The sequence below is a fragment of the Antechinus flavipes genome, chromosome 4, assembly GCF_016432865.1.
Source record: "Antechinus flavipes isolate AdamAnt ecotype Samford, QLD, Australia chromosome 4, AdamAnt_v2, whole genome shotgun sequence".
In the NCBI taxonomy this organism is placed as follows: domain Eukaryota; kingdom Metazoa; phylum Chordata; class Mammalia; order Dasyuromorphia; family Dasyuridae; genus Antechinus; species Antechinus flavipes.
Genome location: NC_067401.1, coordinates 347,667,482 through 347,694,668, shown reverse-complemented (window position 1 = coordinate 347,694,668; position 27,187 = coordinate 347,667,482). Strand labels below are relative to the sequence as shown.

Genomic DNA, 27,187 nt, shown 5'->3' with positions numbered 1-27,187 from the left:
AAGCATATGCTAATAGAGTATTGTCTAATAGGTAATTAGCCTTAAGTGCTCGGTTGTCTGATTCCAGTGCACATATTCAGATTTCAGTCCTTTACATATCCACTACACCAACTAGCTGCCCCTACCTAGTATTTATCATTTTAAGGATAGTTCCATTTATCTTTTTGCGTTCTAGTGTTTCTTGACAGGAATGGGTAGTATATTTTGTCCAAAATTTTTTCTTCATCTATTGAAATAATCATATGATTTTTGTTGTTTTCCTTGTTCATATGATCAACTATGTTTATACTTTTCCTAACATTAAATTAGTCCTGAATTCCTAGAACAAACCTACTCTGATAATTAAGGGTTCTTTTTGTGACATATTTCAGTAATCTTCTTGCTAGTATTGTATTTAAAATTTTTACATCAATATTCATCAGGGAAACTTATTTATAGTTTTCTTTCTCTGTTTTGACTTTCCCTGATTTTTATCAAGACCATATTTTTATGATAGAAGGAATTTGCTGATTTTTTAAAAAAAATTTAAACAATTTATTAGATTGGAATTGAAAGCTAGCAAAACGATATTTTGGAGATCCTACTCAAAATAAGTTCTAATTATAAATTATCTGAGTTCTGTCACTAAAATTGTCATGGTATTATTCCATAGCCACTAACATAATCTAGACCCACAATATTTTATCTTAGATGACTGCAATAGCATCTTAGTTATAAAGTTTTAACCTTTTGGGATAATCATGGATTCTTTTCAGCTTTCTGATAAAGCCCTTTTACAGAATAATGTTTTTAAACAGCATTATAAAAATTTTTTATTGAAACACTCATATAGATAGAATTGTCTAGATTTCTATACATAAACATTTTTTAAAAAGGTGATGGAAGGGACAGAGCCAAGATGGCAGAAAGAAGTTATGACATTGCCTGAGCTCTTCCCAGCACCCCTCAGAATCAATCTTTTGAATGGATTTTGGAGCGACAGAAGCCACTAGCATTCTGAGTATAATAATTTTCTAGCTTAAGATATCTTGGAAGGGCTTCAGAAAAGATCTGTCTGAATTAGGCAAGGGGGAACACAGCCCAGTACAGGCTCAGTGCATGGAGGCCTGGGGCCAGAAGGGCAAAGGCAGGGAGGCCCTGTGTGGGGAATTTAGTGGGAGGCTCTTAGCCAAAATACAGCAATATTGGCTATTCTGTACTGGTTCAGAGAACCAGAGGATCAGTAGCCAGCTGTGAAACCTCCAATGCAAGCATAGAAGGAAAATTGTGAGCCCCTGAACCCCAGAAAAACAGGCAAAACTAGAATAGCCAAACCCAACACAGAAAAGCCTGCAGCCAGTGCAGTGAAAAGTCAGTGAGAGGCCCCAGTCCCCCTGTGTAAGAAGCTTGGGACAATCTCCACTGTGTCATACGAACAGAGCTCAACTTTTTTAAATGAACAAAAAACCAAAAAGAGCTCTGAATATAGAGAGCTACTATGGTTATAGGGAAGATCAGGACACACACCTAGAAGAGGACAGCAATGACAAAATGCCTACATTTGAAACCTCTAAAGGAGGTATGAACTGGTCTTAAGTTCAAAAGGCTCTCTTGGAAGAACTCAAAAATAATCTTAAAAGAAAGAGAGAAGAAAAATGGGGAGAAGAAATGTGAGCTATGCAGGAGAATTATGAAAGTTTGAGGGGAAAAAGCCAACAGCTTGGAAAAGGAAGCACTGAAATTGACTGAAGAAAACAACTCCTTAAGGAATAGAATCAGATCAAGGATGGACACAAGCAGCTACACCCAAAGAAAGAACACTGGGCAGTGAATATAAACTGCTTGCATTTTTGTTTTTCTTCCCAGGTTATTTTTACCTTCTGAATCCAATTCTCCCTGTGCAACAAGAAAACTGTTCGGTTCTACACACATATATTGTATCTAGGATATACTACTTAACAAGGACTGCTTGCCATCTGGGGGAGGGAGGGGAAAAATCAGAACAGAAGTGAGTGCGAGGGATAATGTTGTAAAAACTTACCCTGGCATGGGTTCTGTCAATAAAAAGTTATTTAAAAAAATAAATAAAAATTAAAATTAAAATAAAAAAAAGGAATAGAATCAGAAAAATGGGGAAAGAAAATGATTTCTTAAAAAATAGAATTGGTGATATGGGGAAAAATCCATGGAACAAAACAACACCTTTAAAAGTGCAATTGACCGACCAAATGCAAAAAGAAGTTTAAAAAAACTAACTGAAGAAAATAATTTACTAAAATTTGAAATTGAACAAATGGAAGACAATGACTGAATGAGACATCAAGAATCAGTCAAACAAAATTTTAAAAAATGAAAAAATAGAAGAAAATGTAAAATGCCTCATTGAGAAAACAACTGCCTTAGAAAATAGATTATGGAGAGAAAAATCTAAGAATTATTAGACTAACTGAAAGCCATGATCAAAAATAGAACCTAGACACATCTTTCAAGAAATCATAATGGAAAATTGCTCTGATATCTTAGAACCAGAGGGTAAAATAGTCGTTGAAAAAATACCCTGATTACCTCCTGAAAAAGACCCCAAAATAAAAACTCCAAGAAACATCCTTACTGTAGCTAAATTACAGAATTATCAGATTAAGAAAAAATACTGCAAGTAGAAAGAAATATTGAGGAGGCAGAATCCCAGGATCTAGCAGCTTTCATATTAAAGGATTGGAGGTCTGGAATATGGTATTCTGGAAGGCAAAGGAAGCTGGACTACAACCAAGAATCAATTATCCAGAAAAGTTAAGCTTTATCTTTCAGGGGAAAAGAAATTCAATGAAATAGGAGATTTTCAATCATTTCAGATGAAAAGACCAGAATTGAACAGAAAATTTTATCTCCAAATACAAGATTCAAGAGAAGCATAAAACAGTAATGGGGGAGGGGGAGAGAGAGGGAGCAAGGGTATTGGTTTTTTTTTTTTTAAATAATAGCTTTTTTATTTTCAAAATATATGCAAATTTAGTTTTCAACATTCACCCTTGAAAAACCTTGTGTTTCAAATTTTCTCTCTCCCTTCTTCTCATTCCTCCCCTAGACAGAAAGTAATCTGATATGTTAAACATGTACAATGTTCATGTACAAAATATGAACATATTTCCACATTTATCATGCTGCACAAGAAAAATCAGACCAAAAAGAAAAAAAAGTTACAAAGAAAACAAAAAACAAGCAAACAAGAAAAAAAAAGTGAAAATACTATGTTGTGATTCACATGGAGGGCCAACAGTCCTCTTTTTGGATGCAGATGTTTCTCCATCAGAGATTTATTGGAATTGGCCTGAATCACCTCATTGCTGAAAAGAACCACATCCAATAGAATTGATCATTGCATAATCTTATTGTTGCTGTATATACTTTTTTTCTTGGTTCTTCTCACTTAATATATCAGTTCATTTAAGTCTCCCCAGGCCTTTATGAAATCGTCCTGCTAACTGTTTCTTACAGAACAATAATATTCCATAATATTTATATACCATAACTTATTCAACCATTCTTTAAATAATGGGCATCCACTCTGTTTTCAGTTCCTTGAAACTACAAAAAGGGCTGCTATAAACATTTTTGCACAAATGGGTTCTTTTTCTTTTTTTTTTTTATGATATTGGGATACAGACCCAGTAGAGACACTGCTGGATTAAAGGGTATGTACAGTTTGATAGCCCTTTGGACATAGTTCCAAATTTTTTTCCAGAATGGTTGGATCAGTTCACAACTCCACCAACAATACATTAGTATCTCAGTTTTCCCACATCCCCTCCAACATTTACCATTAGCTTTTCCTGTCATCTTAGTCAATCTAAGTTGTTTAGTGGTAACAGAGACTGTTATTTTAAAGGTTAAAATGTTTACATATTATATGGGAAAATAATACATGTAATTCTTGAGAACTTTGAGTATCTTTGTTAGGGCAATTAAAAGAAGTATATACTCAGACAGAAAGTGTAGGTATAAGTTCACTTTAATGTGATGATATAAAAATCAATTAGAGATGGAAAAAGATTATACTTGAAGAAGAGGAAAGGGAAAATAAAATGGGGTAAATTAATGCCATATAAAGAGACACAGAATACCTATTGTGTAGAGAGAAAGAAGGGAATAAACATCGTTTGAATCTCATCAGATTTGGCTCAAAGAGGAATTAAGCAAATTTAGTTTGGTATAGAAATTTATCTCACTCTATAAGAAATGGGAGAGGAAAGAGGAGAGTAATAGAAGGGAGGGAAGAAGTAGAAGAGGATGGGATAGAAAAGGAAGGCACTGATAAAAGAGACAGCAGATTGAGGGAGGTAAAAGTCAGAAACAAAACACTGGTGAGGAAGGGAAGGGTAAAAGGAAGGAGAAAAGTATAACCTAGGAAAAAATAGGATGGCAAGAAATACAGTTAGTAATCTTGATTGTGAATGTAAATGGGATGAACTCTCCCATAAAACAGAAGTGGGTAGTAAAGTGGATTAAAAGTCAGAATCCTACAATATGTTGTTTACAAGAAACACATTTGAAGCAGAGAGATACATACAGAATAAAGGTAAAACACTGGAGCAGAATATATTATGCTTCAACTGAAGTTAAAAAAAAGGGGGGGGGGGAATAGTGATCCTGATCTGAGACCATGCAAAATAGATCTAATTAAAAAGAGAGAGAAGGAAGGAAATGACATCTTGTAAAGGGTACCATAGGTAATGAAGTAATATCAATACTAAACATATATGCACCAAATAGTGTAACATCCAGATTCTTAAAGAAGAAGTTAAGTGAGTTGCAAGAAGAAATAGACAGCAAAACTATTCTAGAAGAGAATCTTAATCTCCTTTTCTCAGAACTAGATAATTCTACTGACAAAATGAATAAGAAAAAAAATTAAGGACCCCAAATTAATCAGAAACTAAATAATCTAATCCTAAAGTATGAGTTCAAATAATAAAAGTTCATGAATTCCAAGTCAGGACCTGCCATCCTACCTATATTCTTTGTCTCCAATTTCTGCACATTTTAACTGATCTTCCAATTGCAAGATAATCTCCCTCATCATTTTTATCAAGAGATTTTCTGTTCAGATATTATAAGTGTAAAACAACCAATATATCTGTGTTTGATTATAGATTCCCGGGACATCAATAATCTATTGAATTAGTCTCAGATCTTTTTCTCTGGATCTAAGTTGGGTTATTATATTTACACAGTGCATAAGCGTGAGCTATTTACATTGTTGCATACTCTTTTCCTTTTCTGTTTACTTCTCTCTGCATCAGTTAAGTTAAATTTTCCCAAACCTCTCTATATTCATGAGACTGATTGTTTCTTGTGGTACAGTAATGCACCATTATATTCATGTGCCATGAATATATTTATCCATTTCCAAACTGATGCATATTGTTTGTTTCCAGTTCTTTATTACAAACAGCCTGCCTCCTTCCCCAGGCACACTGCTTCTCTTGCACAATTCCTAAATGGTAATAGATTGAAAGCTATATACCTAACTTTGTATTTACCCAGAGTGCAAGGGCGAGACCAAAGGTATTCTTTTGTTTAGAGTTTATTAAGAGCTTGGTGTAATTTCCCACAGGCAATTCTCTTCTATTCAATTCTGTGTCCAGTTAATTGTACTAATATCAGGATATATTAGTTAGGCCAAGTTTTGTTGAGTAATTATGAATCTGATTTAGGATGTACTATCATGTTCCAAGGCTGGAAGAAATCAACAAAATGTCACTTGCATGCAAACATCTATAAAACTTCACCTTCTCTTGTATAGGAATACATCTTCTATTTGGAATCTCTGTCAGACATTCTTCACAATAGTAGCATACAGATGTATATCTCCCTATTCTATGCCCTACCTGACCTTAACAACTAGAGGGTTTTGTTACATATACCAAGGAATCATGTATCATTTTAGCAAGTTCATGAGAGACATCTTGGAGATCTTTTTTCCTAACGAATAAAATAACTTTTTTTCTTGTAATTTACTGACAATAGAGTGGATTCTCATCTTTTTTTTTTAATCTGTTGCTAATTATGCAACTTATACACACTATCATTTGTGAAAGCCTGCCTGTTTGTATCTTAAACTTTCATCAAAGTACCAAGTGTAAAGATAAATTAGTCTTTGAACATAAAGAAAAGTTGAAACATAGTAGTTACATTCTCTCAGGAGTCTTTAAAAAACTATAAAGTTTGAGTGTTTCCCCCTAAATCTTTTTACTCTCTCCTGTTTTAAAAATACAAGAACTACTCTTTCAGTATCATTAATATTATTTTGTATCTATCATGAACTTTCTTTCTGTATATCCTTGGATGAGTACAAGTATAAACAAATTGCCATCTATACAGGCGGAAGGTTATCTTCAGATATAATCAAAGACCTTTGACATACTAAAGTATATGCTATGTTCTTCCAGTGAAATGTAACTTCAGATATAATCAAAGACCTTTGACATACTAAAGTATATGCTATGTTCTTCCAGTGAAATGTAACTACTTCATTTTTCTTTTTGTATTTCTAGGACTTAGCACATAGCTTTATGGAATAAACATTTATCACATGTTTGTTTGACTGAAATGGTAAGCTCTCTCCTTAAGTAAGTATGTGTTGATGTATCCTCCTGGAAGATACATACCTGTTCCAGGAAGAGCACTACCACATCATGTTCTGTATGCATTTCCCTAGGGCTGACTCAATCATTTGGTCCTCACTGTGCAGTGATGCTGCCTCAGGGTCTAAGGCACAAATGGTAGGTATCAATAGGGATTTGAAATGTCATCATTTTGTGCTACTTGATTTAACTGAGCTATATACTTGATCAGGGCCTTCTGAGACCACTCCTTCCCATCAAGGGGAGCTCAAGGGACAGCTTTAATCCTGGAACTTAACAGCTAGTGGGAAATCAAAAACATACATTACTTCATAACTGAGGGTAGAGTTTACTAGATTGCCAACTCTTGGGTGGGGAGGTAGGGGTGAATGGGGTAAGTAGGGACATGAATTCCTTGTCCATTTGTTTCCTTTAACACCTAGCAGAGTTCATTGCCTTTAATAAATGCTTGTTGGATGAATAATACATTGAAAACTGTTAGATTATAATTCAGTGGATCTGTCCCAATTTGATCACTGGATGGCTATAGCAAGTTATATAACCTCCATGGGGAACAATTTGCTGAACTATAAAAATAAGATATGAGACAAAATAATCGCTATTTCTTTTAGCTTCAAAGTTCTGATTGAGATAAATAGTACAACCTCAATCAACTATATAGGGTAAGAAATGTGTATAGGGGGATTGTTATTCTGTTAGCATGACTTGGAGTCAGCACAGATACAGTTCTATGCTTTCTATCTATTATAATTATTGTTAAGTCATTTCAGTCTTCTGTCCAATTCTTTGTGCCTCCATTTTGGGTTTTCTTGGCAAAGATATTAGAATAATGTGCTATTGCCTTCTCCAGTTCATTTTTTCAGGTGAAGTAAGGCAAAGAGGATTACGAGATTGATCATAGTCACATAGTAAGGGTCTTAAGCCAGATTTGAATTCAAAAAGATGAATCTTCCTAATTTCAGGTCCAATTCTCTATCCACTGAGCCACTTAGCTGCTCTTTCTATTGTACTATCCTATTAAAGTTCAGAACAATGATGCTAGCACAAGGCAGAGTCCTCATTCATCAAATAAAAGTTATGTTTTGTTTAATGTACTTACTGCTAAGGATAGGAAATATACTAATACACTTTGGAAAGCTTTTCCGTAACGAGCGTTAAAAAATACTCCATTCGCTAAGCACTTGGATTAGACAAAGCTTTGCTATAATATTCAACTTATTACTGAGGCATGAATTGGTTCATGATAGCAAAGGAAGAGGTGGGAAGAGAGTACATTTCAATAACAATTGAACAAATTCAATAAAAATTGACAGAGACTCTACTTCTTATCTCTTGAAGGGGCCACTAGGTAGAATAGTAGATAGAAAGCTAGGAAGTCAGGAAGCTCCGTCTTCCTGAGTTCAAATCTGGTCACAGATACTTACTTATTAGCTGTATGACCTTAAGTAAGCAATTAACCCTGCTTGTCTCAATTTTCTTATCTGTAAAATGAATTGGAAAAGGAAATGGCAGACCACTCCATATCTTGCCCAAGAAAATCCCAAATGGGGTCATGAAGAATCTGATCTGACTGAAAAACAATTAAACAACAATTACCTATTGAACAAAAAATATAAACTCCTTTGTTTGTCATTCAAGGTCTTTCACAACTCGGTTCTAAACTACCTTCCCAGCTTTACTGCACATTATTCTCCTCCACAAACTAAGGTTCAACAAGTGTTCTTCAGACATTTCACCCCAACTTCATCTCTCAAAAACCCTAGTTTCCTTCAAGGCTCAGTTTATAAAACAGTTTCTATATGAAGCATTTCTTCATTTCCCCTTCCTATCCACTCAATCTTTCCTTTCAAAATCACCTTATATTTATTTTTATGTACATAATAGGTATGCATTGTTTCCTCCAGTTAGATTATAAGTTCTTTAAGGGTAAGGGCTTTTTCACTCTTGTCTTTATTATCTCCAATGTCTATTATAATGCTGATATAAAATAGGCATTTTAAAAATTCTTATTGGTTGATTGTGATATCGTGTGGACTCAACCCAATCTTCCTCAACTCAGAAACTTCAAGGATTGTTGGGGAGCATAATTAATTCTTCCTAAACACTCAAAAATGCTCAAAGAATCACAGACTTCAGAAGTGTTCTGGTCTACCTCCCTCGTTTTACACATAAAGAAAATGACACTCAGAATGTAGCCTCAAGTAAAATTACTTTCCCAGAGCTACATAGGAAGTTAAAGAAGTGATATTTGACTGCAAATCCATTGTGTCATGCTATATGTAACCACTCTTTCTATTCTTTCACATGACCTCAATTGCTGATCTCTGTGCTACAGAAAAAAACTGATATAGAAGGTATTGGGGTGAGAGGTCCACAATGGAATTTATCCATGGGATTTAACACAAAAATTCCACCAATGGGATTCTCAGGGTGACAACTTCATAGCATTATAACAAGGACAGAGAATGCAGATTTTGTTGGGTCTTGGGATACTGTCCAGAAGTTATCTAAGACCATATGGACACCAAAGTAAGTGTTGTTTAGCAAGTGGTTCTCATCTAAATCAGAACCCAAATAGGCACTCTATGAAAAGTGAATTATTGAAACAAGTTGTGTGAAGATATTCTCCAATCAATTCAAAAAGTTATTCCCTGAGGAAATCTTTACAGAATTTTTAACTGCTTTTTAAACTTGCTTCTTGAAATCCTTCCCACGAAGCCTGCTCTTGAGCCACAATAAATCCCAGTTCCTTTTTTGGCCTTGTCTTTAATCTTTTTCATTACTCTGTTTTTCATTACTTCTCAGCCTTGCTATTTTCTACTCTTTTTATCCTGTAGACCTCTATCTTTTCTACTTTCTTCTCACTGCAAATCTCCTTTACAAAAAAAAAAAATCATTGCAACCTCTTTGTTTCCTTTAATGACAAGTTCCTTTCACACCATTCCCATTCTTAGAAAATACTTCTATTTTCCAGGCATCAAATGCTTGCCTTTTCTCCATTTTAAGTACTGTCAAGGAAAAAATTCTAACTTCCCCTATCTCACACCTGCATGGATTGTTATCAGATTAGTATTGTATACCCCTTTCATGTAAACATACCTTTGAGGGGAGAAGGGAGGAAGGATCCATCTTAATGTGTCCTCTGAAATATCTACTGATTAAATCAAGGGAGTTATTTTTTTCTTCGCCCACATATGTGTCTCAGAGGTCCCAGTTGAAGTAATAACAATAATGGTATTCAAGAGAGTCATTAAAACATTTCTATTATTTTAGTTTCTATAGTTTACTTACTGAAGTTATGTGGCTGTACATCTGGCTTTTAGTTCTATAATTTAGAATGTTTCATTCCATATTTTTAGCCATTTCACAAGCTAACAACTTTATAGAACAGTTGGGTTCCTGGCCTATGTTAGACAAGCAAAACAGGACCAAAGATTTACCCATAAGGTTATGAAATGAGATTGACCCTTTATTCAGAATATCATGCTATCATTTAGGTCCTTAATACATGATTACTATATAACTAAGTCACACAGTCATTGTAAAGATTCTGTTTTCATGATTCAATAATCAATAATTTTTATATGGCTAAATAAATATGTTTTTGACCCTCCCCTTCTTTTGGATACCTCTCCTTTCCATGGCATCCTGAAATGTTACATCAGATGCTATGTCCCTATTTCTTTCACTACATCCTCTTCTTGGGAGTATTCCACAAGGTGTATGTCTATCAGCTATCCTAATATCTTCTCCCCTTTGTTGTTTTCATTTGCCAGGGAGTGATTTCAACTATGTCTTTTATTCAAAAAGGAAAAAGTTAGGGAACTCTAGATAGAGAATTTTGGAGACCAATTGTAGAGAGGAAATTAGACTGTATCAAAAGTCTCTGTCTTAACATTAGGGAGAAAAAGAAAAGGAATTACAATATGAAGAAATTGAGAATGGTGACATCCTGGAATGAATGAACCAGAATAATGATCAGCAAGTGTATTTGTTCATAGGGCATAGAGGAAAGAGAATTATTCACATCTTCTTGGAAGAACCCTTCTCCTTCTGACCTTTCCCATCCTGGAAAATTAGAAATGACATTAATACAAAATATTTTGTATATAAAAACTCAACACATTTTCCCATTAGTTATCATTACCACAATCTTGTACTCTATGGCCCCTGTATTTTCTACCTTTTAAAAATCTTCAGAAACCTATTGTCTTCCACAGACAACCTCCCTTCCCACCTCCACTGCCTTCCATAGACAACTAGAGCTTTCCCAATAAGATTATCCCTTATTATAGAATATAACATATATATGTAGTCATTTGCATGTTGTGTCTCCTATTAGAAAGTGAGTTCCTTTGGGGCAGGGACCATATTTTTGCATTTCTTTGCATTCCCAGCACTTAGGACAATGACTAGCACATGGTAGACACTTAATAAATGCTAATTGTTATTGCTGAAGATACCATGATTGTAACAGTTATTATAATAGATCTCTATTCTTTGGCAAGTATTTACATTGTAATTTTACGCCAGAGGTCAGCAAATTACAGACTTCAGGCCAAATTCAGTCAGCCATCTGTTTTTGTACTGCTTAAGTCAAGAATAGTTCTTAAATTTTTAAATAAAGCTTTTTAAACTGCAAAACCCATTCTTAGCTCATGGGCAATACAAAAACTTGCTAACTCCTATTTTGTGTCATTGTTTTCCTGATTCATTAGTTTTTTAAATACATGAAAATTAGTAGAAGGCATTTTTTTCCAAAATGAGGTGATATAACAGTTGAAAGTAACTCCATCATCTTTTTACAGATATATTTTCAAAATCATATATATGTACATACATACACACATATACATATATATGTAGATGAATGAAAAATAAGATCCAATTTTCAGGAGAAACAATCTAATTCCAAAATTGTAAATGTAATCAGGAATTCTCATTTTTATTCTCTGCTCCATTACCAACTTATTCTGCTTTCTTATCAAACCAAATGCCTATTGTCTATCTACCTCAAGAGGCTATTTGGAAGATAAGAATGGCAAATCAGTAAAAAGATGCCCTTCAAAAGACAGACGTTGCTTCAATAAAACTAATTATAATACTTCTATTACCATAACTTTCCATTCCCAGTCGTTACATGGTAAATTTTCCTTACCAAAATAAAGCCAAATAAGCCAGTACTAACAACTGGTTTTAATTTTAACACATGACATATTCCTATGGTTTTAATTTTAAAATGGAAGACGATTAGAAGTGATTACAATAAAAAGTTCTGAACCACACAGGTATTCACTCATGACTGAAAACACATATGTACATTATACATATACGCATGTATCCTTCATGTCTAAATCTAAGAAGTAAAAACATTGGACCTCCCTACGCCCATCTAAAAACTAGACCTTTCACAAGTTTTGTGGTTAGTTCCCAAATATATCATGAATTTGAGGTATGACTTCTATTTTCTGGCTCTTCCTGGGTTGTATATTTTTAAATGACAATCAGGAATTTTAACATTCCGAGATGTCAGCTTTCATTTGTGTGAAGGTTTCATTGCACATCCTGTCTCAGCCATCAGTAAACTCCATAAGAATTACTTATATTTATACTTCAAGGATCTGCTGTCCCATTAGTGAGAGGCCTTTTTTCAACAATGTGGAACACACATCACTCATTCATGCTATAATAGATAGTTTTATAACATATATTAGATCCCCTCTAAAATCCACACTGGGTGGCCCAGCTTTTAGGGGTGATATTCTTGGAACTAAGCTAGATTGGAACTTGAATGACAAATACAGAATAGCCAAAACCCTTTTTGAAGGCTTTCCACCTTGATGTGACTTGTCAGACTTTGTATTTTATGAGTATAGTCTTTAAGGACTGAAGGTTACCTCCATCCCACAATAATGCCTTAGAGAAGGACTTAGCAGAGCAATTAAGTTAAATTGCCTACAAAATTAGTGTGTCACTTCTTTAATTACAGGATGTATTCTTCTCTATTGGCCTATAAGTTTTGCTGAAGATATTTCTGGCTTCTCTTGGACCCACACTATTTCCTTACCTCAGCCTCTTCAAAAACCCCATTGAATAAAGGAAGTATGCTCACTGGGCCAAATGCTATCAGGTCCTCAAACAACTTGGGAAGGGAATTAGGTTGTTTGGAATTTCCCAGAAAATTTCTTCTCTAACCACTTGGATCTCCAAAATTAGAAATATTCCCTTTAAATCAGGAAAGCTTGAGATATTTTTTCCTCTTTTGAATCAGTAGAAATTATTGAGAGAATTGATTCAAGATGAAAGGGAAATCAAATCGGAGACTCAGTATGTCAATCATAAACCATATAAAGAACTACCAGGCAATCACCAGTCTGAAAAAAAGGGAATAGATCAGGTTAGACTCCAGTTCAGATTAGGAGCCATTAGCCTCGCTATGCAAAATAATGTAAGCTACATAGCCTGGTAACTATATTTTTCTCTGTCTTTCTCACAAAACAATCCAACAAAAAGTATTTTAATGGTGAGATGTAGCAGATTTAAAGGAAATAAGTAGTAGCGGTCCTCAAAGAAATTGAATAAACTTTGGGTCTTCTTTTGAACTCAGGTCCTCCTGATTCCACAGTCAGCGCTCTATCCACTGTCCCAATTAGTTGCCCTGTTTTCTTTCAAATAGTAGAAGCTCTTCTTTTTTTTCTTTTCTTTTTAATATGCTCTAAGCTAATAGACATCAGTCATGCACTGCCATTTTAAATAAAAGGAGAACCAGACCAGAGAGTAGATGGAGCAAAGCAAAATTATCATTAACATCACAGTGGGAAACCAACTTGGACTGGCACATGGTCTTTTAGTCAGGGATCTCATGACCTTCCCAAATGGATGTGAGGAGTAGGATATAAAAGACCTTCCTTTAGCCTAGATCAAATTAGAGGCAGGAGAAATTGGGTATAAAAATCCTGAACATTACTCTTCCCAAAGCATGTTACTCTTGGAAAAATGTCATTCTTTATCCCTCAAGCAACTCCCTCTAACTTGTAAGCCAAATTGTACATGGTTCTCATCTGTATTGATGGAAGGAGCTCCCATTCCAAGAGTTCCCATTGGTGAAGGGGATCTCCAAATTGATGAAATAAATGATGAAGAAGCAGCAGAAGCCATGGGCATATGAAAGGATGGGTATGTTATTCATAAAAATGGACAGACATGATTTTAAGACATATACTTGTTTGGGAAAGTGTTACCACTGGCCTTTTTGATTTAAACAAAAATTGTCTTATGATTATTATTATTATTTTACTTCTGAAGAAGATAACAGAAGAAGAGTAAAATTCCATGGAGAGGATGAGGGGAAAGAATGTGAAGTAAAAGAATGCCATCAAGGAATTGTTTGACAAGGAAAGAACACGATGAACTGCAGGTGAATAGCTGTGATATAAAATAATACATGATAAATATTAAGGACTTTAATTATCTTTGCACCTATTAATTGCTTAACATAGAATACTACACATAGTGAGGGATTAAAAATATTTGTTGAGTGAATGATTGGAGGAAAGGGAATAATATTAGGTTAGAGTTAGAATTTAAGAGAAAAATGACAGTAGGACTATCCCTACTCAAGTTACACTACAACTACCAGAGGCCAAATTTTGTTCTCAGTTGTTGAATATGACTACTGTGGCTACTAAAAGGCAAAGATAAAGGGAATCTATTTCTGGCTATAGTGATGACTGAAGAGGGATGTTCAGCAATAAAAATAAAGATAAAGAAATATTTTAAATAACATTTTTCAAACCATGACTTTATGTTAACACTTTTCCATGATTCCATGATTCAAGGCAGTTCATTAGTCACCTTCATCAGATTTTCAAGCTTATGAGAGCCCATTTGCAATTTCCAAGTGTCAGTTTTTCTATTTAAGGCAGAAGATAAGAATAAAGACTAGCTCATTGTTTCCCTTCAGTTTAATCTGCATGGGGTCAGAATTTCAAAGAACTTCAGATTTTATTAACTGAAACTAATTTCCCAACAAACACAAAAACTGTCCTGGGACTTTAACCCAACACTCAAAGCATACTCTAAAACAAGGGAAGACTATTCAGTTCATAAATAGAAATGAACATTTTTATGTAGTTAATTTGGTCACTAAAAAAAGGAAATTATGAAGCCCAGGTTGGATGAATAGAACTGTTCAAGAATATATGAAAAATAGAGAACTTACAATGAAAATGAGAGAAATATCAGGGAGCAGTAACTTTATTTTTTTTCTCTTCTTTTACTGCTGACTCTTTTCCAGAGAAAGCTGGGCAGTTGCTTGCGCTAAGTTGTTTGGCCCAGTTAACACTGAATGACATTGTGTGTGTGTGTGTGTGTGAGAGAGAGAGAAAGAGAGAGAGAGAGAGAGAGAGAGAGAGAGAGAGAGAGGGAGAGAGAGAGAGAGAGAGAGAGAAAGAGAGAGAGAAACAGAGACAGAGACAGAGACAGAAAGAAGAGAGAAAGACAGAGAGAAAGAGAGAGCACACATACAAAATATGGAATCAAGAAAGTCTTCTGTGATGAGTATTTTATTTTTAAGAACAAGGAAAACAAAGGATAGTTAAATGGAAAGAAGACTGAGCTTAGTGCCTTGCCTTTCTTCAAAACCCAGCTCTACTACTTACTCCTTGAGGTAATTGTGGATGAGGTCACTTCACCAACCTTTGTTTCAATTATATAATGAACTAAAGGCTAGAAGGAGGGGTCACATGCTAAAACCTATGATCTTTTTTTCTTCTTTCACACTTTTACATGAACAAAAATTTGTTGGGTAAATTGAATTGGAATAATGAGATCATGACCACCACCTTAAAGTTGTATCAGCCTCAGGAACTTCCATAGTGTCATCTATTCTTGTATTTTACACCAGTCACACCACCTTACCTCTTACCACAAAAGCCCACCTCCTATTTGCTTGGGATTTGAAGGTCTCATCTTATTCCATAATAAGCTTCCCCATAAAGCTGGAAATGCTTCTGCCCTTTCTACTTCAGGGCTTGACTTAGTTTCTTCCATACCATGAAGGAAGGGAACATGAGTTGGCAAGTGATCAAAAAGATAAGGACAGACCTTCAGCGTTACCTATTTGCCTTTCCAGGTCAGCAGCTTCATCTGGTGTTGCTCGGGGTAGTACTCCAGGATCACTGAAGCTTGTTCGAAGTAAGGTACCCATCACGAAGAAGAACAGGATCCCACCAACCACAGGGATAGCTGGAGTGATTTTCATGGCTAAATACGGACAGCTGTCAGGAGCAAGTATTGAGAGAGGAAGAGAAAAAGAAATAAAAAAAGTATTATTAATAATAAACAACAAGGCAGAAGTTGAAGGCTTATCTAGAGAAGAAAAATTGATTTCCATGAAAAATTCATCTACATTAAGAATTTACATTCTACCAGTATGGAATGTAAATTTTCTTTCTGGAAAATTTTGCACACCCCCTCCCCAAATTTATCATTGACAAAGCCTGTCTTCCCACCTTGGATTCCTTGGGAAAGAAGTTCCAAAAAGAATGAAAACGAGCCTATTTACATAATCTATCTTCATTGTAATATTGTATCTACAAATGCACATGGTTAGTATATATCAACAATCCACATATCTTTTTAGTCTTTTCCCTTCTCTTGAATTCCATAAAAGAAGTCACAGATATTGGAGATCTTAAAACAGAACCAAGCCTTCCCTTCCCCCACTTAATACTCAACTTTGTCTCTGATAGCACAGTAACATTCAGTAGGGACAAAATGCTGAGAAATGTAAATCTGTACTCCAAAGCTTGGAAAATATTGCCAAGATTCTGGAGTTAACCTATCCAAAGGAGGTTAATGAGCTATGTAAACGAAATCACAATCTATTTTCAGGAGAGGGATACAAGGATTTCTGCCATAGAAAACACTTAACTTGTTTTATGCTTAAATGAGTTTCCCACAAGAAGATTGCTACCCTAGCTTTTTGTGCTTTAATTTTTTTCCCTTTTATTTCAATTTTACAAACTTTTACTCGAGGATTATTCTTGGGAATTGTGTGATGAGACAGGGAAAGATGAATGTATTATATACTACAGGTCTGAGTTAGCCAATATCAGTTTCTGATATCCAAGTTACTACAGTTCAGGGACTTTAATTCACTTTTAAACAACTGCTGCCCTCATTCATTCAAGAAACCTATTGAGTAAGGGACAGAGGTCATACTGATATTGGTTGTTCTTAAATCATTTTCAGTCCTGTCCAATTCTATGTGACATCATTGGGGGTTTTCTTGACAGAAATACTGGACTGATTTGCTATTTCCTTCTCCAACTCATTTTACAGATGAGGGAATTGAGGCAGACAGGGTGAAGTGACTTGCTCAGTGTTTGAGGCCAGATTTGAAGTCAAGAAGAGGAGTCTTTCTGATTGTGCACCCTAGGGTGGTTAGCCACCCTAAATGGCATTAGTGGTCTAGAGTAAGAGCAGATGCAAAAGGAACCACATGTTGATCAAGATCTTGTCCAGATTATATTTGTATTTAATTACCACTGAGCTCAAAGGCAATAAAGTAGAACCATAAAATGTTAAAGTCTGCTTGGCGTTTTGATGCAAGAAAGGAAAGAGCAAAGGACCAAGAGTGGGGGGATTTGAGTTTGAATCCCATCTCAGACTGTGTAATCCTAGATAAATCACTTAATATCTCAGGGCCCCAGTTTCTTCATATGTAAAATAGCAATAATAATACACAAACTATCTACCTCACTGAGTTGTTAGAAGGAAACTGCTTTATAGGTCTTATTATTTAGCTCACCTTTTCCAAATAATAGGAAAAATAACTAGAGTGGAAACACTGAGACCAACATTTCATGGACTTTTGGTAGGACTATGGAATTCAGTGGTTTATTGTGATGGAACATGTAGCTAATACTAATAGAACACAAGTCTTCATTGCTTCTAGCTGCACCTTGGGCAGCTAGGTGATGCAGGGGATAGACTACTGGGTTTAGAATCAAAAAGACTCATCTTCCTAAATTCAAATTCAGGTTCACACACTTCTTAGCTGTATGACCATAGGCAAGTTATTTAATCCTGTTTACCTCAGTTTTCTCATCTGTAAAATGATTTAAAGAAGTATATCTTTACCAAGAAAACTCCAAAATGAAATTATGAAGAAACAGATACAACTCAACAATTATCTTTCCCCATTGAAAGGGTTAAACCACTTATGAACATTTCCAGAGACCAATTAAGGAAAAAATAAATCATTTAGTACATTATTAAATCCAATTTAACAAGTACCTATGAAAAGCTTATTATATGCAAGACTCTATACTAGGAGGATACAAAGACAAAAAGAAATCATTCCTTGTCTGGAGCATCTTTTATGCTATCAGCAATGATTCTTTTAGCTCAAATAACTCCCCAAGATATGGAAGGACACTATTCATCATGATCAATGAGAAGTACCTCAGATTTATTCAAACAAACAACACATCAAATACTCATTAATATACTTTCAGCTTCAAGAACTGTGATCTATGAGCCTAAGTAGATACAGTAATAGCTCTGCTTAAAACCCCCCAATTAAATAAACAAGCATTTATTGCACTACTAAATCTTTCTAAACTTAAAGCAGTTATAGATGGACTTAGAGTCAGGAAGGCCCAACTTCAAATTCAGCATTGGCCACTTAGCAGTTGTGTGACTCTGGGCAAGTCACTTAATTAACCCCGTTTACCTTAATTTCCTCATCTGTAAAATGAGTTGGAGAAGGGAATGGCAAGCCACTTCAGTATCTCTGCTAAGAAAACCCCAGATGGCTTCACAAAGAATTGAACAGGACTGAAAAATGATGTAACAAGGGCAACAATGCTATGTGCCAGGAACTCTCCTAGATGCTAGCTATAAGTAAGTCATTCTTGAGGTACTTACATTCCACTCTCTGGACCTGTTTCTCATAGGTTTAAGGAAAGCCCAGAGATCTAAATTTAATGTCCCTGAAATCCAGTCAATCATTCTTCCTACTAGGCCATACTGCCTCCATGATGTACTACTACACAAAATATTCCCATGTCCTATCTTTGTTCTATTCAACAATGAATTCATGATACAGAAAAATCCCACTTCTAAAAGTGCATCAAAGTCTCCAGAAATCACTGAAATCTTTAGTCATCTTCATTTTATGTAATTAACATTAAATTAAATTAAAGTAACATTATATTCATGAATTCTCGCTAGTAGAATGAGAACTCCATGAGTTCACAGACTCCATTTTCTAATAGTATTCCTAGTGTCTAGCTCAGTGCATAGCATGTAATAGGGAATTAACATATGTTTGTTGATTGACAGATTCATTTAGAAAACCCCACTTTTATGTATCCTAGACTGTTTTTCTTAAAACTTGTATCTCTGATAAGTTTGGAAATTTTGTTCAAATGTTACCCTAGTATAGAAGGCTAAAGTTCAAGAATGAGCTGCCTCAGCCCCTTTAGAAAACAGACATAGCTTAGCATAGCAACACTTGCCAACAATTGTTCTCAAATAGTCTTGACTAGATAAGTTTAGAGGGGCAGAAGCTTCACTGTGAGAGATTTGAAATTATTATACAGTTAGAATGAATATACTACAAATAATCCCATTCCTTTTTTGCAGACAAAGACAGGAGGTTAAAACTCTTTCTCTCTTAAATTTAGATAAGCTGCAGGTTTTGTGCCTGAATTATACATGGGTGGGAGGTGTGTATATTATGGTGGAAAAGCAAAGACCCTGTCAAACAAGAGACAGAAAGATCTGTTTTATTGGGAAATTAAAAGCTTTAATTTCTTCAGCTGCTAAAATACCATAAACACAGCTGGATCCACAAAAAGTAGTCCTGGGAAAAGAAATTCCTCTAATTACAGTAGTTCCTGAATGGACTTCCAACTTCTGAATAACATGGCATCATCTAGAAAAGCTTTACTACCAGTCCTACTTGCACAGCACACTGTGCAAGTGCTAACTATAAGCACCCTGCTATTGATATGTAAATTCTTCTCTTTATTGTAAGTATCCCTTCCTTCAAGTAGAACACAGGTGCTCACACCCTCTCTGACTTCTCAGGAAAGGTGAGAGCCCTTAGGGAGAGGGGAGCCAAACCAGACATTGTCAGCAGGTTCCCTCTGGGCTGAAGGGTCTTATACCTCATCCAGAGTTCTCCCACTGTCTGTGACCCTCTACAGAGCTCAATCCATCTATACTTGCCATCTTCAGAGGCAGCTGCATTCCAAGTGTAATTGCTATACAGCAAGAGGTAGAATATTAGGATTTAAAATATGGATCTCTGTTTTCATGGTAAGTCTGAGGCCACTAAAGGAGCTTTACAATTTCCTGAAAGCAATCCAATCTGTTCTTTTGCCCTGTTCAATTCTGGGCCCAACACTGTGTCTGTTTCAGATACAATGAAACAGCTCTGTAGGATTTTCTTCCACATATATGTTGAAATCTGGGGAACAGATAGACTTCACTCACTTGGTCTTTCCTTTATGAATAGAAAGACCAAATGCCTTTGCATGAATATAGATAATGCAATCAGTACAATTTCATTTGCAAACAGAGGAACCTAGAGGATGACATCATTTAGAGGGTATCTGTCTTTTACCTACACTTTGCACTATTTCTCCATTATAGTGGAGAACTTCCTGTTTTAAACCTTTGCCTAATGTTTTGTGCATTATCAGAGGATGATTGAGTAGGATTATTTCTGCTACTACATCTTCAAAGATTCTTGAATGATTTTAATATAAGGATGTGAGACACCATTTTGTAAAAGAGTCTGTGAGATGGTGTCTTTTTCTACTGAATAAAATGTATTTTAATAATCAACAAAGATAATGGGAATTTCAACTTTTTTCTCCAGTTAGTTGTGAAATGGTAAATATGTAACCAAGGGAAGGTAGGTAGTGCAATGGATAGAATGCAAATCTTCCATACTCCAGTATGTTTAAGAAAACCTCAAACAGTGTCATAAAGAGTCAGACATGACTGAAAAATGACTAAATAACACTATTAATACCACTCTGAAATTTCAGCACTTAGGTAACTGCCTAGTTTATTCATAAGAAACAATTCTAGTCTCCTTGAAATTGAAATTTGGTGCCATTTTTCCCAACACAAAGGATCATTTAGGAGCACTACATCTGAAATGAATTTTGTAGACTGCTTTAATTTCCATAGGACAAGGGTTATACTTTACTCTTCCTTATACTTCTCACAATCCCTGTTGTAATCACTAGACTTTTATTGAATGAATAAAGCAATGAAACAATGAAATAGTTGTTCTCATCTCATTGCTGATCTTGCTGCATCAACCATTCCATATTTCTCATCTTCAATCTCCTCCCTTACAGATTCCTTCAGTCTATAAACATTCTCAAATGTCCTATATAGTTTTTTTAAAAAGCTCAAGCTCTTTCTTTGACTTGATCATCCCCTTGGGATATTTTTCAATTTCTTGCTTCCCTATCTACTTCCTAAGTTCTAGAAAGAAAAGTCTATATAGTTTCTGCCTCCATTTCCTTACCATTCATTCTACTTATTCCCCAACTCACTGAATCTGTCTTTTGTGCTAACAATTTTCTTCAAGGTCACTTAAGTCCTCTTCATGCTAAACACAATGGCCTTTTAATCCATCCTCATGTTCCTTGGATCTCTCTGTATCACTTGAGACTGCTAATCATATCTTCCTTCTTGATACCTGAGCTTGGTGAATTACCTTGACAAAACTAGGTCAGGTAAATTCCCACTCTTCAAGGCTAAGAAAAATATCCAAGGGGAGTAAGGTTGTCCCACATTGACAAAGTAAAAGTTGTGGAAGCATTCCCTGACCACAAGGGAAATGCCTTAAACAAACAATTTGCTAATGTATGCTGAAAGGGAGCAGAGTAAGACACAAAAGTGGCTAGGGGGAACTAATCAAATAATGAAGCACATATTTATAGCTGAGAGATCTTAGGATTATAAAGTCCAACCTACTCATTTTACAGTGAAGGGAACTTTGGCCCAGTGAAGTTTAGTAATTTGTTGAGATAGGAGAGGTAGACTTTGAGTTCAGGTCTTTGGACTCCAACCCAGCATTTTTTCCCATCCTAAGACAATTCTTCTCTAGTAGAAAGAAGTACCTGAGCAAGGACAAGTTGAAGCTCATAGGCTTTCACCCTTTCCCTCTTGAGACAATTAGACACTACAGAATATGACAGACAAGAGTTAGAAATCATGGGGCCACCATTATGAAAAATGCCCAACTCATAAAATTTTTGCTCTACCTTTGAAGTCCAACAAGCTAGATTTCAAACCCAATGGAAGAAAAAAAACATCTTTAGTTTCAAGCCACCCACTAGAACTCTTGAAAGCTTTCAAAGAGATCTTAAAGCTTAGTGACCAAAGAAATTCCTGTAGTGTCATCACATAAGAAAACTTGTGCATTTGAACACATTGAATGAGGATTAAACAGGACATGCTAGAGATAAATGCTATTTCAGCTCAACTCTGCCTCCACTGCTGCCTGAGAATCCTTTTATTCATCTCATGTTGGCATTTCAAATCTTTTTTGATTCCTTTTAAGCATCCAAGGCCAGGCACTTGAATCTTCACAGATGATCTCAGTTACTTTATTAAAAAGATTCAGTCCATCTTACATGATTTTTCTCTCCTTTCCATTTTCATTTCTTCATCTATTGTTTTTCACTTCACCTTTGCTTCAGAGAACTGTCTCCCTTTTCTCCCCCAAGCCAAATCCTCTACTTCTGCTCTCTATCTTATCTTGATGCTGCCTCATCCAAGAATTTGATGCATCAATTATTCCCCCTTCTCCTGCACTTTTAATACATCTTTCTCCACTGTTTTCTTTCTCTGGAGGCTTCCTGAAATAATTACAATCTTCCCCTCCGTACCATCAGGACTTTGGGGAACAGCTGAGATGAGTAGGTGGGTTGCATTAGCACTTCCTTCCAAACCTGCTGTTAGCTGGCCTGCATTTAGGGGAATCAGAGAGAATAGAGTAGGTATATCATTGATCAAATCAGCCACATGGTTGAATGAGCATATGCGAATTCATGGGAGAATGTAGAAAAATAGGTGATATTATGCAGGTGGCTGGGGAACAAAGGCAGGAATGTGCTGATAAATGTTTAACAATCAGCTCTCCCCCAAAAAAGGCATGGTACATTTTTACATATAATTACTAACATTTACTTCACCACTTTCTCAAGTCTAGATAATCAACAAAATAATAAGTTTACATTGCCATTTTTCATAGTATAAATGCTCACACTGAAAATTTAACAAATGGCTCTCTCTAACCTTTAAGAACTAACTCCAGTATACTCCTCATTTAGACCTAGGCAACTCGGTTATGGTCAAAAGGATGTCAGGAATCAACTAGCTGACAATCAACTAACTATAACAACCCTTATTAACCAAAAAAAAAAAACAAAAAAAAAAAAAAAAAAAAAAAAAAACCCAACTTCCTTTTGAAGTCTCCATTAATGAAGAGTCTTTCTTGTTTCCCTGGTTGAGAAAACTTATTCCAATTTTGGATAGCTATTCATCATTACAAAATTTTTCTTATATGGAACTGAAATCTCCTTTCTGTAATTTCTATCCATTTCTTCTAATTCTGCTCTGTGAAATCAAGAACAAGGATGATCCACCTAACAACCCATCAGAGAATTGAATTATAATCATCACGTGCTCCCCTCAGAGGTCAAATATCTTCTTTTCTGTGAAGTCTTCCTGAATTTCTTCAACAGGTAGTGAGCTACTTTTAATTCCCCTAGCACTTTGTACCTGTTGATATATTCTACCCTTATTATTTTTATATATGTGCTTGTCTTATTCCCACCTACTAGACTATAAATTCCTTGAGGGTAGGAATTACATCTTACTTATCTTTTTTTTTTTTTAATCACCATGTAAGATGGTTATCTTACATAGCACCACTCACATTTAGAGGGCTTCAGTAATTGATAGACTGAAAGAATGAATGAATACTGTAACAGAAAAACAAGGGAGTCAACTCAGAATTCTCTTAATATCAAATGACAGATAAAACAGGGAGATATATGGAGTGTCCCAAAAGTCTTAGTGTGGTTTTATGTTTTAAGAGCTTCCATAATATTGGAAAATGTCCTGTTCAGAATCCAAACAGAAGGCTTTCATATAAGTGGGAAAGTACAGAATTTATGAGGAGAACTACTTAATCTTCTGAAACCTCTCTCAGTAAATAGCAGGAAGAAAAAAGAGAGAGAGAGGACTCTAGTAGGATTCATCTTCACAACTTAAAAGAAATGAGTCCACTCAATGCAAAGTGGAAAACAATGTTGAAATAGTGAATCGCTCAGAAGCTGTCATTGTGAATTTTTCTATCTTCCAATATTAACATATGTAGATGATGTGTTGAACCCTGTAATATTGCAAAGCCACAACTACATGAAAGAAATGGGTCTAATCATCTTTAATGAAAAAACAAAATGGATAAAAAATAGATATGGATTATGATGTGCAATTTGGTAAATGCTATAACTAGAAAAAAAGTTGGACTCAGAATTGACCAGAAGAAAGAGATACCAGATTGCACCTGGGAAATAAGACAGAGCTTTCAAATGGGGAAGTAAGGAATATAATTGCTGCTATTTCTCAGAGGTAAGCAGTTTACAATTTTCTCTTTGGAAGATTTATATATCTTTCAGGAAAAAAAAAAGGAAAAAAGATCCCAATTACAGGGTCCTCTTTAAACACAATGCTTATAACTGCTGCATAGAAAAAAAGGGAAGAAAAAATAACCAAGAATAAAAAAACAATTTTGCAATACTTTTGGAACAGGAACAGGCGATATGCAGACTTTATTCTGACAGTGACTGTCAGGCTATAGGAAAGAAACTGAACTAATGAAGAAAATCTCACCCAATCCATTGACCCAGCATGATCAATGGCTATAAAACTATGTCATCAACAGAGAAACACACTCAAATTGAGAAAGGCTTCTACATTTCTGAGCAACCATAGACAGGAATCTCTAATTTTGATCTCCATCTGTGAAGAGGAAGACACCATAGCCTAAGAGTCTGGATTTTATACAAGATGAATGATACAGATGCCAAAGATATAAACACCAAATGGATTCCTATTTTTGAGTGAGAAACTGTGACCTACATACATGCTTCAATGCTGCAGAAAGTAGAGAGTTTAGGCGGAGAACTACTTTCTGAAACCTCCTTCAACAAATGGCAGGAAGAGGAAAAAAAAGAGAGGACTCTAGTAGGATTCATCTTCACAACTTAAAAGAAATGAGCCCACTCAATGCAAAGTGGAAAACAAATGTTGAAATAATGAATCTCTCAGAAGCTTCCCCCTCTCTAGCTGTCATTGTGAACTTTTTTGTCTTCCAGAAATGATAGACGAACTAATTTATATAGAAGAGGCTACTTTACTGTGATTCATAGATAAAGAAGAGCAGTGAGAATGGAATAGGAGGAACTGGTTGGCTAGTTCCGGAGGAGTTCTTGTCCATTCTTGAAGTGGACCAATATGACACCATTATGTTGGAATCAAAGCTGTGTCCAACCATGGCTGATCAGACTGATATGAACTCAGAAGGCTCTATCAAAGGTTGAGCATGTGAATATTTGAAGTAGAGGAATAATGAAATAATGGGAAAGGAGTTTAATTCACTCTTCTCAGTCCCCAAAAGTAGAACACAAAGAACTGGGTAGAAGATGTAGAGAGGCAAATTTAGGTCTCCTCTAAGGGAAACTTTAATTAACACTGTTCATATGTCATGAGCTCTCTGTTATTGGAGGTCTTAGGGAGCTTGGAGTTCAGTTTTTGCCACTAACTTAAATTTTTACAAAAATTCATTCTTCTGGTATTTTGTCTAACAACTGACAAATGAGATCAGAATGGTTCTTGCTGGTACATCATGTGAAACTATGTGATAAAAACCAGGATCCCTAGATTTAGAGGTTATTGTTTGTCCTTCATTTTCAAAAAGGACCAGTGATATCATAGATAATGACTTGCCATGAACTGGATTTAGATGAAGCAGAGTTGAGCAAAGTCTTCAGTTTCACTTTCTCTTCCAGAGTCACCAAATTCCAGTGACAGAACAAAAGTGAAGATGACTTTCAAAGGTGCTGGTGTCCATCTTTCACCCAACTCTCACCTGTGATTCCAGAAAGCTGAAATATGTGCATTGGCTATACAACCATCTCAGCAGACAGGCTAAACCAAATTAAGGGTAAAAGACAGGATTAAGGGAAGATGGGTTAGGGAAATATTTACCCCCAAAATGTGAAAACTTCCCCCCAGCGGAATGGATAGATGAGAACAATTTGTTTCAATGGTTAAGAAAGTGGCTGGAGCACGTGGCTGGAGCATGTGCCAGGAAATGCTTAGAGCTTAGTCATACATACCAAGTTCAGATTCCAAGGTGGGCTTTTAAGAGATAATGTAGTCCAAAATCTTCAATTTATAGATGAAAAAAAATTGAAGCCTAGAAGGAATCACAGGCTCATGTTTTTCAAGCTAGAAGGTACTTCGGAGGTCATTAAATCCAACTATTTTCATTTTAACAGATAAGAAAACTTAGACCTCAGGGAGGTTAATTTTGTTTGACTTGTCCAAGACTGCACAGGATTCCAATCCAGGTTTTCCTGAGTCTAAGTTTAGCATTTACTGCCTATCAAAAGCAGTAAACTGCTTGCCCCAGAGTTCACAGGTAACAATAATAATAATGATAAGCATTTCTGTAATGCCTATTATGTGCCAGGAATTGTGCTAAGCATTTTAAAAATATTATCTCACAGTAAGCAGTTCTAATTATTTTATTCCCATGTGGACATTCTTTATCCAACAACATTAGTTGATTTTACATTTATATTGTGAAGTTTAGTCCAGAAGCAAAAATTTAATTTAAATCATAAGAGAAAACATATAACTGAATATGTAGATGAAAGATATATGCTTGACTGAATTCCTGAAACATTGTGAATTGGAAACCTGGATTACATTATTAGGTAGCTAGGTAGCTTTGTTTCTGACAGGACATTCTTTGGACATTATCTTTACTTCAAAGAACAACATAACTAGATGCAGAGAGGAAATCTACTGGACATTGGACTCAGAAATAGAATTCTTTTTTCATATCAAAACAATTTGTAGTTTGTGTGTACACATGGATATACAAATAAAAAAGCTCACTATCACTAACCATATAGGAAGGACTATATGCAATGACATGGTATTTTTTTTTAGTCCTTCAGATAGAAAAATACATCTGACTCTCACATAAAAAAAACAGGTTTTAAGAAGTATATAGTATATGCTATAGTGTATATAGTATAAGTATATAGTATAGCATAGTATATATATATATAATATATAGTATTGACCAGTACACCATGCATGCCCTCTCAATCAATTAATGAGAATTTATTAAATAACTTACTATATTCAAGGTACTATGCTGAGTGCTAAATACCCAAAGAAAGACAAAAACATCTCTTGCCCTTAAGAAGCTTATATTCTAG

General features: G+C 35.3%; 1 protein-coding gene across 4 annotated transcripts in view; it reads right to left on the bottom strand.

Moving 5' to 3' along the window:
* Positions 1–27,187, bottom strand: part of ZDHHC14 (zinc finger DHHC-type palmitoyltransferase 14) — a 317,691-nt gene that overhangs the window by 117,265 nt on the left and 173,239 nt on the right. For 2 of the 4 annotated variants that reach the window (XM_051997999.1, XM_051998001.1), the window contains exon 2: positions 15,729–15,901. In XM_051997999.1, coding sequence (XP_051853959.1) covers positions 15,729–15,901 — 173 coding nt within the window. The remainder of the gene's footprint in view (positions 1–15,728; positions 15,902–27,187) is intronic. The other 2 variants (XM_051998002.1, XM_051998000.1) reach the window with 1 other exon arrangement.